The sequence below is a fragment of the Xyrauchen texanus genome, chromosome 29 (genome assembly GCF_025860055.1).
Source record: "Xyrauchen texanus isolate HMW12.3.18 chromosome 29, RBS_HiC_50CHRs, whole genome shotgun sequence".
In the NCBI taxonomy this organism is placed as follows: Eukaryota; Metazoa; Chordata; class Actinopteri; order Cypriniformes; family Catostomidae; genus Xyrauchen; species Xyrauchen texanus.
This window is the reverse complement of record NC_068304.1, coordinates 39,058,619-39,077,182: the sequence shown is the minus strand read 5'-3', so window position 1 is coordinate 39,077,182 and position 18,564 is coordinate 39,058,619. Positions and strand designations below refer to the sequence as shown.

At 40.3% G+C, this 18,564-nt stretch overlaps 2 protein-coding genes across 3 annotated transcripts; one reads left to right on the top strand and one right to left on the bottom strand.

Annotated features, from left to right (window-relative positions):
- Positions 1–392: 392 nt before the first annotated feature.
- On the bottom strand, positions 393–5,703 carry LOC127622772 (outer dense fiber protein 3-B). Of its 2 annotated transcripts, none has more exons than XM_052096862.1 (7): positions 5,667–5,703; positions 4,379–4,495; positions 4,092–4,295; positions 3,871–3,972; positions 2,790–2,911; positions 2,562–2,702; positions 393–601 (listed from the first exon to the last, which is right to left on the bottom strand). In XM_052096862.1, exons 2-7 carry the CDS (start codon positions 4,488–4,490, stop codon positions 509–511), a joined length of 774 nt encoding a protein of 257 aa, XP_051952822.1. In that variant the 5' UTR covers positions 4,491–4,495; positions 5,667–5,703; the 3' UTR covers positions 393–508. The 2 variants fall into 2 exon arrangements, with proteins under 2 accessions (XP_051952822.1, XP_051952823.1); XM_052096863.1 differs by lacking the exon at positions 5,667–5,703 and adding an exon at positions 5,346–5,564.
- Positions 5,704–13,109: 7,406 nt separating this feature from the next.
- On the top strand, positions 13,110–14,994 carry LOC127622773 (NAD(P)(+)--arginine ADP-ribosyltransferase 2-like). The gene is made up of 3 exons (XM_052096864.1): positions 13,110–13,203; positions 13,643–13,747; positions 13,824–14,994. Exons 2-3 carry the CDS (start codon positions 13,697–13,699, stop codon positions 14,532–14,534), a joined length of 762 nt encoding a protein of 253 aa, XP_051952824.1. The 5' UTR covers positions 13,110–13,203; positions 13,643–13,696; the 3' UTR covers positions 14,535–14,994.
- The last annotated feature ends 3,570 nt before the right edge of the window (positions 14,995–18,564 follow it).

Below are 18,564 nucleotides of genomic sequence, written 5' to 3'. Positions count from 1 at the left end.
AAACGGCATTGTTTTGCAAATAAACGTTTCCATCACCTTTATGCAAAACTCTGTTGTTTTAGCGCCTTCAATTTTAAGCAAATTTAGAAAGTTTATTCGCATATCAAGCGTTTGCATTCAGGATATCTTATGCAAAATTGTTGGAAACCTTCCTAATGTCGTTCCTGTTTTTCCACTTGTTTGCACAATGAAATATGAACGCCTAAGTGCCTATTGACAATAATGAAGTTCTGCATCTTGTTGCAATGATCTACCATCTTATTTGAATTACACAGTAATCATCAGTGCCATCTGCCACCGTGATGCGGTTAAAGCTAGCTCGCTACGATACATTTTGGAACAGAGCTTTTTCTCGTCTCGTTACTGTGAGAACAGCACATTTAGAGACACTGGAAGCCTTATTTTATTGAAATGCCATTATTTCAAGCTGTATTTTGGCAATATCATAACATTACATGACAGATTGAAGCTCATTGCAGCGCAGTTTATTAAGACGGCAATCTCCTGTTTAGTCAGCAGCATCCACAATTATGGGAGCAATGTACTCGGAATGACGAATTCCAAAGGAGAAGCTGGGAGCTTTGATTCCAGTGAAGGCAACCTGTTCAGAAAGACAGAAACAAGTTATAGTAGAGCAACTGAAGTGGTTTCAGTATGGACTAAGTTAGGAAATGCAAAAGGGAGACTGGGCTAATTGCCACTGGTGTAATAGGTTTATATTTGGTGGTCACTTTCTGTGTAAGTCTTGGCCAAAAGTAGGATTTTGTGTATTTGCACGATATTGCCCATTAATATAGAGAGTGAGCTCATTGAGCACATGTTGGCCTTTAATGACAACTTGTCCCAATACCAGGGCACGTGGTCACAATGGAACCTACCATTAAACCAGAGGTGCATGTTTCGCATGAACATTGGGTGGTGACATAGAAAATCTCAATCATAAACCCTAATAATAATAATGCTTTTCTAGGCACTCAAAGCACTTTACATAGTATAGGGGGAATCTCCTCAACCACCACCAGTGTATTTGCACCAGCATCTACCTGGATGTTGCGACGGCAGCCATAGTGCGCCAGAACGCCCACCACACACCAGCTATTGGTGGATAGGAGAGAGTAGAGTTATGTAGCCAATTCAGGGATGGAGATTAATACGATGCCATGGTAGATAGGGGCCAATGGGGGGTATTTGGCCAGGACACCGGGGTTACACCCCTACTCTTTACGAGATGTGTAATTCTCTGGGACTGGGATTTTTAATGACCACAGAGAGTCAGGACCTCGGTTTAACATCTCATCCGAAGGATGGTGCCTTTTTACAGTATAGTGTCCCCGTCACTATACTGGGGCATTAGGACCCACACAGACCATAGGGTGAGCACCCCCTGCTGGCCTCCCTAATACCACTTCCAGCAGCAACCTTGGTTTTCCCCAGGAGGACTCCCATCCAAGTACTGGCCAGGCTCAACCCTGCTTAGCTTTAGTGGGCCGGCTGTCTATGGAGGCGCTAAAAGGGGGCGCTATATGTTACAACGTTAAAGTATCTGTAAACATAATCAGGCATATGAGGTGTCATTTGAAAGGTTAGAATCTGAACGTTTCAGACATATCCATCAATTCTGCATTTACATTACTTAAAATAACAAAATAAAGCCTCAAATCATTCACGTTTAAAGTTAGCGCCCCCCCTGAGGTAATGGGATAGAAATATTTATATACAAATAAAATTCCTTCAAATGGCACCAAAATGGGCAGGTCATATATCAAATGAAAGCTCTCATTCTCATGAATGTGACTATACAGTTATTTATTGCCCTAGTGCGACACTTCGAAAGATTTTCACCAAAATCATGGTGAAAATGATTTCTGAATGTCATCAAATACAAATGTCTCATTTATGCTCGAAAAACTTCTGCTGTAAGCCCCAAATAGCCAAAAAATGTATATCTACATTTACATTAGGACGTTTTCTAAAAATAAAATTAGCCATTGTTTACTTGTCTGTGAGCTTGTTTGGCTGAATAATCCAATGTTATATCTTAGATGTCCAGAAAAAAATATGCCATCCAGAAGGAAAAGCATGCAAAACAATCATCAGAACAATATATTTTCGACTATTGATGATGCAATCATTTATATCAACGCAAAGGGGAGGGGGAGGGGGAGGGGGGGGGGGATCTCAGCTTTCTAATGACTCTTATAACTTTATAATTGAGCTTATAGTCCACTCAGAGGCCAAGATAATCAATCAAACAACAAGAAAATTAGACTGGATGTCTGTGGACGAGCACTAAAATGCATTAGAGCGCCACCTACATTTCAGAACTGTATATTGTGATGAATGTGTCAGAGAAAAAATATTGTTTCTTGCCATTTAGCGCAATAAAATTAGACTTTACAAAGTGAGGTTGCGTGAACGGAACAAGAATTACATTACGTTTTTTCCAATCAACTTTTCTGTTTATCATAAGATTATAAACACATACAATATTATTTATGAATGATTGCGTGTGACAACTAGCCCCAGTCTCCCCTACATGTGGGTTATTGTGTGGTACGGACCATTTCTGGATGGTGGGCTCCAGGTCCTGGTTTCATGGTAGTGTCTCCAGGCATTAGGTTGCGACCAGTGATGCTGTATTGAGGGGCCTTATGTTTGTACACACAAGAGTTCACCACATGGTAGGTCCCTGGACCTGGAGTCTGAAACCAAGAAAATTATTGTCAACCTCTTTGCGAACTAAACACTAAGAGCTTTGCTTGTAATATGATGTCCTGATGCGTCCACACCTTTCGTAGGTCTTCGTGGAAACTGCCGATAGCACTACGACCGCTGAGTGAGATGTTCGGGGCAGCTGTTTTATCCACAACTTTTGGCCCGATCACTGGGGGGAGCATGTATGCAGCCGGTCCTGGGGACAAAAAATTAATGACTTCTGCCTGAGCTGCTCTGCCCTGCAAAGACTAAACGCAGTAACTTAAAAAAATAAAGAAAAGTTTTAACCTGAAATTGGACGATGGTCTGTCCTGTGACAGAAGGGTTTGCCTCAACTCTGCTCAGATTCAGAGAAAACCAGCCTGATCTCATGAAAATGATGTGACTGTGGCAGCATTCACAGGTATCGTCCCAGTTCTGAGGTGAAATGTCCACTGTGTGGCGCTATAAGCGTAATAAATGTCCTCCCAAACAGACGAGGTGTTTTTAATAAAAAGAAAATGACCTCCGTACCCTAAACCTTAAAGGAGTGTTCCGGGTTCGATACAAGTTAAGCTCAATCAACATCATTTGTGGCATAAAATTGATTATTAAGTAATTGCTGATTTTACAACTCCGTTGCCATGACGATATAATAATAATAAATGTTTTTAGAAAGTTAAAAGCTTCACATTTCTGCCTTTAAACTCTCCAAAGATTGGCCCCCATTGACTTCCATTGTAAGTGTCTCACTGTAACCTTGATTTTGGCTTGCACTAAAAAGAGTTTAGATGTCATAAGATAGCATTGTGTGAAGAACAGGGTGAAATGTAAGTGTTTATGAACTGATAATCTGCCGTTTTATTTGCAAAGTGTATAAAAGTCATTGTTGTAGCGCCTCAAGTGTTCATTTCACCAGGAAACTGCTGCGATACCGTACAACGAGCCATGCGTGTAAAAATCATTCATTTCCAAGAGACCTGGTTGGAGAGAACTAGAACAGAGTGAGACTATTTAATAACCCACATTTAACTGAACAATCCAAAAACTTTGAAGCCATTTGCTCAGTTTCAGTGTTGGCGTAGTTACTGCGTTTTGGCTTTGAAGCGCATCAGTGTTTTGGTATGTTCCAGCAAAGTCCCACTAGTGTTGCTGTGGAGATCTGTGGGCATCTACCTGGTGTTTGGTCATTACGGAACAATTTAGTCCTTGCAGACAGTGAGAACGCAGGAGCCGAGTGAAAGGTGGTCTTTGCTGCATTTTCAGGGGAATAACTGCCTGAATAAAACAAAACAACAGCTTTGACTTGCATGTCCAAAGTCTCTGATTTTGTTGATATTCATTTCCATACACACACTGAAAAAAAGTGTGTTATGTGTTTATGATGTGTTAAAGACCTGGGCCAGGAGTTTGGAAGGGCTTGATATCTCTGCGGCGTCCGTAGACAGAGTATGCGGGAGTCCCGTCAAGACCCACTCTGGTGATGTTGGAGGGAACAAGGTATCCAGGCCCCGGGGAACAGTTGGACTGGAATTCACGATGACGTGTGCCGAAGCTAAACGCTGGGCCTTTCAGCATCCGTGGGTCGTGGTTGTTCATTCCTGCACAGAAGAGAAAACTCAAAATTGTGATTTACACAGTGTATTTATTGTAACATATGTTGCATGTGTATGCGTTTATGTACCAGTTGCGCCTGGAAGAGCGTATGTTGGCCCTGGACTATTGTACATAGCAGCGATGGGACCCCGTGGCCTGTGGGGCCTCCAAGAACCCACCCATACATCCACAGGTGACATGACTTCTATAGAAAGAAACAATAGGCAAGGATTTTCAGAATTAGTTAGATACCAAATGTATACATTTTAGTTTTTTTTGCAATGGTACAGTGATATTACGCTACTTTGTATACAAATAATTGATTTGTACCATGCTACTGAATATATATATATATATATATATATATATACATACATACATTCATACATACATAAAAAAATTCTATATATTTATTTGTATTATTATCATTAATTTACTTAATTAAATTTTATTTATAAAATAAAATAAAAAAATTATATGTATGTACATATATAGAGAGAGAGAGAATTTTGCAACAAACAAAAAAAAAAAATATATATATATATATATATATATATATATATATATATATATATATATATATATATATATATATATATTTTATTATTATTATTATTATGTATTTACTTATTTTGGTCAAGGAAGCTATATATATATATATTTATTTTTTGCAAAATTATAATTTGACTTAAAAATTACGTTTAATACATACATACATACATACATACATACAATATACAAACATAATTTGTCTTATTATTATCATTTATTTATTTATAAAAAAAAAATTATATATATATATATATATATATATATATATATATATATATATATATATATATATATATATATATATATATATATAGAATATTGCACAAAAAAAAATAATATATATATATGATTTTTTATTTTTTGCAAAATTAAAAAAATACTATCAAATTAAAAAAATTACGTTTAATGCAATAGCTGGCAGCCATTGCATACGATATTGTGTCTGCTATAAAATTCATCTGAAGAAAATACAGTATGCAGAAAACCAAAGTATAGTAACTTACCGTAAGTAAAAGGTAAATGTATAGAAAGTGATCTAATTTTACAGACGCCCGTTTAAAATAGCCTTAACATCACTTCATCTCTTGTATATTAAATCTAAGCTATTTAAATCATATAAAGTGTCGATATACTCTATATCTCCACTGTTGCCGATTATTAATGAACGAAATCTAAATAAATGAATCACAACAGATGTCATTTGCCGTCATATAAACTCTCTAATCCAGACAGATGCGATGAAATTCATTTTCTAACATATTATTTTCAACCTTATTGCCCTAATAACTCAAAATATCTTAAAAACACCATCACAAAAGTCGCACCTGAAGAGCCCCGAACGAGCAGCTACTGCGATTGTTTTTGATACTTTATGATTGTTTTCTTTTGCATCACTATGACGCCGTCGCCATGGTGATGTGCTTTGATGTGCGTCTGAGTGACATTCCAGTGCTGAGAAGACATGATAGCTGCTCAATGTCTCTGTCTGCATGCAAATCCAGAGGGACTCCATTAATTATTGAGCAAATCAAGGCACAGTCTCCGTGGAGATTATGTTTTGAACGTTAGTTTAATACTCATGGTCCCTCTGTCTTTACACCTGAATAGACGTACTTTCACACATTAACACATTAAAGGAATATCCAGTTTGTTACAAGTTAAGATCCATCAACATCATGAGTTGCATGATGCAAATAATAATAAATAGAAAATTCTACTCGTCCCTTCCTTTCTTTAAAAAAAGCGAAAATATGGGTTCCAGTTGGTTAAGTGAATGGTTAATATTAAAGGGATAGTTCACCATTCTCTCATCATTTACTCACCCTCATGCCATCCCAGATGTGAACACAAAACAAGATTTTTAGACGAATATTTCAGCTCTGTAGGTCCGTACAATGCAAGTGAATGGTGACCAGACCTGTGTAGCACCAAAGTTCACATAAGGGAAACATAAAAGTTCTCCAGATGACTCTGGTTGTATAACAATATAATAGGTGTGGGTGAGAAACAGATACAAAGAGCACCTATAATGGTTTTTAAATGTGCCTAATTTTGTTTTAAAGGTCACATACAATAGATTTACATGCATCCAAGATCAATTTTTTTTTTTTTTTTGTTTGCTCATAACTTTACCTTCTTTCCCCGGTGTCAAAAACGACTCGTTCAATGATCCGATCTAAAAGATTCATTACAAACAATAAACAAATGTTTGTTTACAGTGGCCCCAAAAAGTATTTGGACACTTGCAGACTTAAAAAGGTATGAATTTCACTGCAACTAAAACAACATAATGAAACAGGTGCCATTTATTTTAAACAGAGACTTTTCAAGCAATATGTTTCATTTACATTTATGCATTTGACAGTCACTTTTATCCAAAGCAACTTACAGCGCAGTTATACAGGGACAATCCCCCCGGAGCAACCTGGAGTTAAGTGCCTTACTCAAGGACACAATGGTGGTGGCTGTGGGGTTCGAACCAGCAACCTTCTGATTACCAGTTATGTGCTTTAGGCCACTACGCCACCACCACTCCACACCACCACTTTTGTTTCACAAAAGGAAGGTTTAAAAAGACAAAACAAAGATGTGCTGTTAAAAATTATGCTTACACCTTGTTGCCTTGAGGTGATTGCAAAACTACGAAGATTAAGTAAGTTCTGAGAAAAGATACCACTTGCTTTCATATTATGTTAAGGAAATTAAATGTAAAATTTTTTTAAGTGTGGCTCAAGTGTCCAAAAAGTCCAAAATCAATTTTAGAGCCTCTGTAAACACTGAAATACAAATGCATGAACCGATAAGTCATACAATTATCCAAACATTGGTTCTTTATACAAATCTCTTTTTTAGTTTAATGCTGCACAGTGTTGTAGAATTCAGGTGGTGTTTGTGTAGGTAAAGCTCTCTCATTGTAGCTCTGAGGACCCGCAACAAGGTGCCGTTTCTCTCGGTTTCCTCTGAAAGGCACCGCACAAGGTAAACCATACACAAAGGTTGTTTATTTACTAGCATTGATTACTAAATTAAAATAAATTTGTATTACACACACTTAGATTTTCTCCCCAATTTGGAAAGCCCAATTACCAATGCACTCTAAGTCCTCGTGGGGGCGTAGTGACTCGCCTCAATACGGGTGGCGGAGGACGAATCTCAGTTGCCTCCACGTCTGAGACCGCCAATCCGCACATCTCATCACATGGCTTGTTGAGAGTGTTATCGCATAGACGTAGCACGTGTGGAGGCTTCACGCTATTCTCCGTGGCATCTACACACAACTCACCACGCACCCCACCGAGAGCGAGAACCACATTATAGTGGCCACGAGGTGGTTACCCCATGTGACTCTACCCTCCCTAGCAACCGGGCAAATGTGGTTGCTTAGGAGACCAGGTTGGAGTCATTCAGCACACCCTGGATTCAAACTCGTGACTCCAGGGGTGGTAGCCATCATCTTTAATCGCTGAGCTATCCAGGGCCCCTCACACATTTGTTTTTCTAAACTCTTAACCTAACCCTAACACAAAACATTTTGCATAGATTTTTACACACACACACACACACACACACACACTTAGTCTTGTCAAAGCTCGAATGAGTAACTGTAGTATAGCAGGTTCAAGCTGTGGAGATTGAGCTGCAACCTGACCCACACAAACCAGCAAACAGCAGATAGTGTGTCGCTGCGACTAATGCACAAACACACAACACATAAAGAAATCTGTTAGATGCAGCACATATTTAAGAGGCATATTTTATAAGTTGCAATACATTTGTTTTTATAATATTTGTTTTGTCAGACTCTCACCTTGTGCAGTATGTTTAGAGTGTTTAATGCAGGCCAGGTGAAGGTCAGCCTCTCGATGTCATCTTTATGCAGAATGAGGTGTTTGTTTTTCGCTAGTTTGTCTGTTAATTTATTTCTTCTTTTGCCCTTGTTTAAATGTAAAAAACTCAAGATGAAGATGAAAAGTTTTATGTTGTGGGTGGCTGCATATCTTGTATTGTTCCTGGCAGCGGCTGGTTTGGGAGTGAATGCAATGAGCGGCTTCCTCGTCTACACTCCTACCTCAGTGAATTTGCCAGATGATTGCAGCATACTGCTCAGGATTCAAAGGACAAAAACATGCATTAAGACTTCATCACAGAAGCGAGGATCGAGAGGAGGGGTTCTCCAAAGACTTAAAAGAAGAGGCAACAGACCTCCCTTACCGGTAATTACCCCATCTAACGTATGCTTGTTACAGAGTAAAATGGGTGAACTGACAGTCAAATATCAAGTCAAGTCAAGTGGGTTTTTATTGTCAATCCTCTATATAGCTTAGTGTAGAGCAGAGGAGGGCGGGGCCGAGCTGGAACGACACTGTGCCCCATCAGCCTGATGGGGCATGCAACGGATAAAGACTGCCGGTGACGACAGTTCGAGTGAGAGAGAATTACAGGCAGCTGCCCTGTATGTGTTTGTGTGTGTCTTTTAATTTAATTAGATATTATTTATATTGTTAAGATGGTTCTCGCCTCCTCCTTTCCCCTGAACCCCCATACACTGGTGCCGAAACCCGGGAGGGAGGAGGGATGCCCATCGTAGAGTCCTTGACACTTCCGTCCACCCAGGGGAGCATCGCTGCCATCTGCCGGGGGATGGAGTAGCCCAACCGCCCGGACGAGGAGAGCAGCTGTCGTCTGCGAGGTGAAGAGGGACGGAACTCCCCGAACGCCTGGTGCGATGGAGCTGCTGCCAGGGGTGAAGGAGTGCCCTGCCGTCCCCTAGAAATGCAGAGGGGTCGAGAGAAGACCGCTGACAATGAGGGGAGGAGGAAAGCGAATCCCGACCGCCTGGAGCGGTAGGGCCGCTCCGTGTTGGCCTTTCCCTCGTCTACCTTGTTTTGTTGTTGTTGTTGTTTTTACCCCTCCTGTCTCCTCCCAGGTCGAGGAAGGCGGGAATGACCAACCGGAGAGGAGGGGGGGGTGTACGTCATGCCCAGTATGTGGCTCACTAAAGTCCTTACAATGTCTCTTAATGAGAAAAAGGTTATGATTTGGTTAGAAAGAAAAGAAGGGAACTCAGGGGACAAATTAAGAAAAGCTAAGTGAGAATATAAGAACAAGATTGAGAGTGAGGAAGGTCTTAACACAATGATGGGAAGAGAGAGTAGTAAACAAAGATATCCTTTACATAGTGCATCCTTTGCAGAAGATCTGAATATATTCTACAGTAGGTTTAACATTAGGGAGTGCACTACTGAATGTGATAGGGTGTGCCTTAAAATTCCTTCATATAGTATGAGCCCATTATTCTTAGAGCACGACATCGGCCTCTTTAGCATTAAGCCAAAAAAGGCACCTGAAGGGTTGAAGGGGCGAGTGTTAAACGACTGCGTTTTTCAGTTGACCAGCTGTTTCAGCTTTTGTTTAACAAGACAAATGGTAAATGGTCTGCACTTATAAAGTGCCTTTTTAACCTTATAGGTATTCAAAGCGCTTCACACTGTGTCTCATTCACCCATTCACACACACACACATTCGTACACCAATGATGGCAGAGTTGCCATGCAAGGCGCTAGCCTGCCATTGGGAGCAACTTGAGGTTCAGTATCTTGCCCAAGGGCACTTCGGCATGTGGAGTCATGTGGGCTGGGAACTGAACCACCAACCCTGCGATTAGTGGCCGACCCGCTCTACCACCTGAGCCACAGCCGCCCAGGACAACAGTTCCCAGGACTCGCTACAGTTAACTGATTTCAGACCCATTGCACTTACATCTATTTCGTGCAATGCATGGAAAGTGTTTTAACAAAACATTTAATTTCCTCTGTGACTAAAGATTTAGACACCCTCCAATTTGCATAATAAAGAGCAAGGGCTGCTGATGATGCAACTTTAACTTTATGTAATTGAGATGCTGAACATATACAGCAGACCAGAATTTTATTTTTAGATTTTGGTTCAGACTTTAATACAATCAAGATAGACATTCTCTTACAGAGATGACTTGATTTACAGGGTAATGGAGGCCTCGTCTGGTGGATAAGAGATTTTCTTTCCAATCGTCCATAAAAAGTGTTTGTTAATGGTAAATTGACAAAGACAATTATTTTGAACACAGGTTCATACTTTTTCCTATTAGTTTAGTTTGTCACTACTGAAACTAAATCTCTTATAGAAAGAGATTGGATGTTTTTGCTCAGGTGGCCGAAATGTTCACCCAATAGAGAAAGGTTTTGCTCAGCAAGAACAAAAATGAGCGGGAACGTTGGTCAACATAGTCAAGTTTTCCCAACGATAGATGTTAAGTTCAACATTGTTATCTTTTGAAAACAGATGAGTGCTGATGACAGCGAGAAATAAAAGAAGAAGTATATTTCGTTATCTGGAAGATTACAACATACATTTTAATGTAATTTAGTGAACTGTGCACTTCAGGTCAATTCTGTCCAGCATGAACACAGAGCCATACTAGAGATCTTTCTGATTTCTTCTTGTCTTAAAAACAAGTTTTAAAAAAAGTTAAGTTTCCAAAACCTTCTGATGTAATCAGCCTAAATGAAGCCCTTCTGTGTTTACTTCTCAATCGGAGTTAAATGCTAATTGAATGATACCATCTCAAATGACCTTCTGTTGTCTTGTAACCTTCTTCCACCCTCAAATCGATCCAAACCTGTGCTGGTCGTATGTGCTCGATTTGTGCCGATAAAATGAATACTTTATCTGTTTCCATTTCTTAGAAATAACTAATATGATTCGGGGCTATGACGTCACTTTGCACCCCATGTTGTCTAAATCGCTCCAAAACCCTACGCTGATCGGTTTGTGCCAGTTTGTCCCGTTAAAACAAACATTGTAACTTTTTCCCCTTCTTTAGATATAGCAAAATATTTTCGGTAGTGGTGACATCTTCTCCACCCCACCTCGCTCATATCGATCCAAACCGGTGCTGGTCGTACGTGCTCGGTTTGTTCCGTTAAACCAAAGCATAGTATCTGTGGCAGGGCGGAGGGCGGGGCCGGGTCGTGATCATACACACCCGGTCCCGTATTAGGCTAATGAAGCCTCTGTAGTTTGAAGGTCGACTGCAGGGGATCGTGCGGGAGAGAGAGATCGTTTACGGACATGTCCGTCGTGTGTGTTTGTGTCTTCTTTCATTGGCTGGGCTCCTCGTCCCCCGGCAGATGGCCGCGGCTGCTCCGTTGGGGTGGACGGTAGTGGCGAGAACTGTACTACGGCGTATCCCTCCTCCTTCCCGGGCTTGATGGGATCAATGGAAAGGAGGAACCGGCTTTTCAATATAAATAATAGTTTAATGATAAACTTAAAAGAAGACACAAACACACACATGACCGACATGTCCGTAAACAATCTCTCTCTCTCCCGCACGATCCTTTAAACCTCAGAGGCTTGATTAGCCTAATACGGGACTGGGTGTGTATGATCACGACCCGGCCCCGCCCTCTGCCCTGCCACAGTATCTTTTTCCCTTCCTTAGATATAGCAAAAATGTTTTCGGGAGTGGTGACGTCATTCTCAGCCCCATGTTGTCTAAATCGCTCCAAAACCCTACGCTGATTGGTTTGTGCCGTTTGTCCCGTTAAAACAAACATTGTAACTATTTCCCTTCCTTAGATATAGCAAAAACAATTCCGGGAGTGGTGACGTTATTCACCACCCCATGTTGTCTAAATCGCTTCAAACCGGTGCTGATCATTTGTGCCGTTAAAACAAACATTGTAACTATTTCCCTTCCTTAGATATAGCAAAAATGTTTTCGGGAGAGTGACGTCACTGCTCTTAAAAAAGTTTTTTTGTTATATTTAAAAAACGATCACTGTGTAGGTTTTTTCGACAGCACAAAACAGCACAAATCGAGCACAAACGAATGACGCCGGTTTGGAGCGATTTAGACAACAGGGGGTGGAGAATGACGTCATCACTCCCGAAAACATTTTCGCTATACCTAAAGGAAGGGAAAAAGTTTGTTTTAACGAGACAAACCGAGCACGTACGACCAGCAGCGGTTTGGATCGATTTGAGCGAGATGGGGTGGAGAGTGACGTCACCACTCTCGAAAATGTTTTGCTATATCTAAGGAAATAGTTACAATGTTTGTTTTAACGGGAAAACCTGGCACAAACCAATCAGTGTAGGGTTTTGGAGCGATTTAAACAATATGGGGTGCAAAGTGACGTCATAGCCCCGAATCATATTAGTAATTTCTAAGAAATGGAAACAGATAAAGTATTCATTTTAACGGCACAAATCGAGCACATACGACCAGCAAAAGTTTGGATCGATTTGAGCGAGATGGGGTGGAGAGTGACGTCACACCGCCCAGAAAGAATGCTCCTTGTCAAGCTTTTTTAACTTTAGATGAGTCAGATACATATTGGATGTATTTTTTCTTTCAGATATGGAGAAAGCCTTTTTAGCCTCTGTAAAATCACGTACTGTACATACGTGTCTGATTGTTCTCTTGTGCAATCAAGCTGCCTAATACACATCCTGTTTACGTTTCTAGATTGTAGATTTTCATCAAGGATTTCATGTGAATTCACCATTGCGTACAATTATTATGAAATCTCAAGAAACCAGGTTGACAAATTCATCTTAGACCGACAGGAGCTTAAAGTTTGGCCAATATGAAAGCACACATAGAGAGACGAATACACACACACACACACACACACACACACACACACACACACACACACACACACATTATCAGCGATATAAAAAGGGAACATTCCTCATCTCTTAGTTTGAAGAGTCATTGAGTCATCGAAGGACTGTTCTGATCATCACCTCTCATCATTGCTCCTGAACTCCTTCAGAATCTCACAAAGGACAACTAGACAACAGGATTTTCAGGTAAGTTTGGGGCCAAAGTGAAAGGTCAGTGAATATCGGTGAACATCACAGGTTCACAAAAACGTCTATCTTGTCAGAAAATACTAGTTATATGAATTTAAATCTATATTATGTAAGAAGTTGGTGAACACAGTTTAATTGTGAGACATATTGAAGTTCCTAAACGTAATTTCGGGAGGAGCGAGTCCATCTAATCTTTCAATTAACAGCCAGAGTATATAAGCAGCTGTTTCCAGCATCCCTCCACCTCCCTAACTCCACCTTTACCCTAGGCATCTTGCCCCAATTAATCATCTCCTATTAATAGTCCCGGGGGGGACAGCAAAGCCAAATAAGTTTAACCTTAATAGCTCAAAGATTAAATGGGCAAACAAACTCGTGAATTGCTATTGGAGTGATAGATTTAGTATTTGTGAAACTCATGTTTCTTGTCTTTCAGCATCTGCGCTTCACTATATCTACAAGAGCATCTGAGGGATTTGACTAAATCAAGATGCTGCTGATCATTGAAGCTCTTCTTCTCTTCTTAGCTGCTCTAGGACAGGTAAGCTTGTATTCTAGGATGAATATTACAGACATGAATATGGATGATGTGATCATTATGATTCCTGTTGCTACAGGATCACAGAGCAGCTGCAGGACAGATATTTCCATTGGATATGGCACTGAATTCTGTTGACGACTCTTATTACGGCTGTAGTAAGAAAATGGCACATCTGGTGAACACAAAATATCTGACGAAGGAGATCAAGAACTCATATGCATTTAAAACGAGTTGGCAATTAGGTCAATATTTTGTCAACTTCCCACACGGTTACTTGACAAGGAATCATTTAATCGCCATTTATGTGTACAGTGATAATTATGTATATCGTGATTTCAATCTTGACACTCGTAAAGGTAAAAACCAGTTCAAACACAAAACATACAAATGGTATTCACTTCACTTTCTGTTAACAGAAGCGATACAGATTCTGAATAAAGCACAAAGAAAATGCTATTTCACTTATCGTGGGACTAACGTTGAGTTTAATAAGTATGTTTTGAATAAAGAGGTTCGTTTTGGCTCTTTTACATCCTCCTCTCTTGATCGTAATATAGCACGAAATTTTGGAGCTAAATCCTGTTTTGAAATCTACACTTGTAAAAGTGCTGATGTGACAATATATTCTAAGTATCCTCATGAGAAAGAGGTGCTGATTCCTCCATATGAGAAGTTTATAGTCACTGCTGTCAGGACAAAAACATATCAGCCAAATCTCTGGTGTGACACGGTGTACATTTTGAAAAGCTCTGGAAAAAGAAGTGACATGAACTGTGCTCTAGTATAGAAACCATCCAAGTACTCATGATTGTCATTGAAAAAAAGTGCTCTGAATGTATCAGTTTCACACAAATAAACATTTGTTTACGTACAACATACATTTATATTTACATTTATGCATTTGGCAGATTTGGCTTACAGTGCACTTATTACAGGGACAATCCCCCCATAGCAACCTGGAGTTAAGTGCCTTACTCAAGGACACAATGGTGGTGACTGTGGGGATTGAACCAGCAACCTACTGATTACCAGTTATGTGCTTTAGCCCACTACATGTGCACACCACCACATACAATTCTGAAATACATTTTTTATGTGACCCAATTCAGTGGCCTCAAAGTGATTTTATATGTGTCTCTAATTCATTTCTTCATTTATACTTACAGCTTTTTGCATCACATTACTGAACAAATGTAGTGCTTTGTATCTATAGCAAACTGCCAGCAAATGCAATGTGCAAAAGTGCAATGCAGCTTATTCTCAATAAACAAAAATGTTTTTGCTTCTTGTTGAACTGAATTTACTTTATATCAATGAACTTAAAATAGTCGTATATACCATTTATGATCAAATAAAATATTTTTCTAAAACAAAAGTTTAATTCTTTAAACATTACAGTTGAACTAAAGACTAAAGACCTGCATTAAAGACTAAAATTAATTAAAGCTTGTATATAGACAATGCACTTTTAAACAAACACAACTGTCAATCATATTCTTTTGCAGTCATTTGTTCAATATATCTGGAAGATTTACGACAGTTTTGCCCCCTGCTGGTCAGATCTGAGAGCAGCCCATAATAAATGCCACTGTTGCTTTGACTTGTTAAAATCAATTGTTTTAATATAACGTTACAGAAGTTAAATAACACTGACATTAGACATAAAGATTGCTATTCATATCAGAGAAGATGAAATGGTGGAACTATTATAATTTGGCTAGTAGACTATTTATATACAATAGCATCTGGTTTAGAGATTAGCATTGTCGTTACCGACATAAACATTGTTTTGTGAACCTAGTCAATGCACGCCAAATGTGTTGCTATGGAAACTAAATGCATTTCTGAAAAGCCAAGCTGATGTAGGCACTTTCGAGTTACCTTTTTGCTTGCAAACTCTTTTTGGTTCGATGTAGATTTGTTGTGATCTGCTAATATAACGTCTTCCACAGCATGTAACCGTAGCTTGACGGTATTTACTTTATTCACGATATGTCCTAAACACGCGCGGAATTATCAGTTTCCCGCGAAATCCGGCCCGACAGCTCTAAAACACAAATAACTATTATAGGCTTACCTGGTGATTCGGGATAAGGCAAAACATCAGTAAAGAAAGCTAAATTGTTATTTTGTAAATAAAATAATATGTGCAACACAATGACTATTTATAGTCAAACTAAAGTTTAATTCTTAAATCATTACACTTTTTATAAGCATTTTATTTTTTGAAATAAGAACAGCATTTCAATTCAATCCATCGCCGGTCTTGCATGTGCAACACAATGACGATGAATTTAGATCATAAAGACCGATCTTAATTTTCGCATCATATACTTGTGTAACCGAGCGTTCACGTGGAGTTCGCCTAGACACTCAGAAACAAGAAAATAACAAACGACTGCAGACAGAGTTTTAATCCGTGCTTTTCTCTTTATTAGCTTACACACCAGTAGTCGAACAAACTGAACAACCAGCCTCTGTGCGCATGCACACTCACCATTTACGGCAAGCCCCGAGGGGATAATGTACTGCACACACACATATATACCATAGAGTGTAAAGGCACTCAATGTAACAACAATTAACTAAAATCCAAAATTAAGTCTGTTACATATGTCCCCCCTACCAGAATAAACGTCCTCGTTTACATTCAAGAGCAATCAACTTGCTAAACATACATAAACACACAACCGTATAAAGTGAAACAGCAAGCTTAGTACTTTTTTTTTAAACAAACTTCAAACAGCCCTTTGAATAGAACAAACGTTAACAGGAGTCACAGTTACCTTAATACACAACAAAGTCATTCAAATGGCCAGGAGGTTTTAGAATCCTCCCTGTCCTGCTCATGTTTGGTTCTAACCCCTTCCATGAATGCAGTTTTCCAGGTGCAACACTCAGATCTTTCTGAGGAGAAATGCACCCCTCTCCTCCAGGTATATCTGACTCGAAGGAGGTGGATGTTGGCAGAGAGTCAGAAACATCGGACAATGTCTGGTTCTGTGACACGGGAGAAACAGGCAATGTATAAGGCCGCACCCTATTATAATGCACTACCTGTGCCCTTTCATCAGAGTCCAAAGGATTGACAATTCGATAAGTCAGTCCCCGTTCTCCACACGAATCCATGACTTGTACAATTTTGTAAGGTCCTTTCCAATGGGGTGCCAGTTTCATGCGGCTCTCCACTGGGTTGTTCAGCCACACCATGGCACCAACGACATAAGGCTGGTGACGCACTCCTTCATCGTGGTACATTTTTTGACGGTCATGAGCCGCCTCACTGTGCATGCGTGCACTGCTAAAGGCAGAGTTCAGTTTTGTCAGAAGTGATGAAACAAATTCAGCATGGGAACCTGTCATCCCTGAGTCCAGAGCACGGGCGGGTAACAGTACATCAACGGGGACCCGTGCTTCCCGTCCGTGGGTCAGAAAGTATGGTGTGAAATGAGTGCTAGAGTGAGGCGATGTGTTGTAAGCAAAAGCCACTTGCTTCACATAATCATCCCATTCCCCACCATAAGTTAGCAGCGTCTTAGTCAATTGATCAATCAGAGTCCTATTAAAGCGCTCGACCATACCATCCGACATTGGGTGGTAGGGAGTGGTACGTGTCTTTTTAATGTTCAGCAGAAGGCAAAGGCTCTGAATCACCTCTGCCTCAAACTGACGACCTTGGTCTGAATGTAAAGTCTCAGGAATGCCATGAATCAATACATAGTCCTCAAACAGGCAATGCGCCACCGTCAGAGCAGTTTGATTAGGTAACGCATACACATTGGCAAATTTTGTAAAGTAGTCCTCAATGACTAGCACATACCGATTTCCTTTTGTTGTCGTAGGCAGCTCCAAAATGTCCATAGCGACTCTCTCAAATGGCCGAACCGTCTGAGACCCACCCATAGGTGCTCGGTGGACTGGAACAGGACCTCGACGAGTCTGACATGCCCTGCACTGCTCACACCATGCTTTGATGTCTCTGTACATGGAAGGCCAGTAACAGAATTGTCTCAGCCCGTTCCCACACCCGCTCAGAGGAGAAATGGGCAGAGGCTGGGGCCCCATGTAGTTGCAAAAGAATGTCCGAAATCATAACAGAGGCAACAACCATTTGGACTATAGGGTCACATGTGAGAGAACAGATTATAGAGCGGCACAACAGTCCATCAATAATTGAGAGACGATTAAACTCAGTCCAAAACTTTCTTAAACATTGAGAGGCTCCTCTTAATTGTCTTCTGGACGGCCTTTGTGATTGCTCAACCCAGCTAACAACAGTTTTAATATCAGGATCAGCCTGCTGCATAGCCCTAACATCAGATGTATCATGCGATAAAGCCTTCAGAGAAAACATAGTTTCTAGATTGTCTGGTAAGTTTGCAGCAGTTATTTCCCCTGCAAAATCAGCAACCTCAGAGGAACATGGAATGTCAGTACTTGGTTGATTTGAGCTCACCACATTCACTCCCAATACCTCTTTAACACCAGACTCCACCTCACTCAGGTCAGGTGATACAGGACTGACGAGACAGTGCATCCGCGTTCATGTGCTGACGTCCATCTTTATGCACAATGATCCAATTCAGCGGATCGAGCTCCATAATCCACCTTCCTCTCCTTCCTGTTGGGTCGTCCTCAATAGACATACGCCGAAGCGCCAATAACGGTCGATGGTCGGTGATAATGGTAAATGAAGTAAGTCCAATGTAATGTCTGAACTCTCTTACTGCCCACACAATTGCCCACAGCTCACGATCAAAGGTGGACCAATGCCTCTGTGTGGAGTTCAATGCCCTGCTGGCATAAGCAACCACATG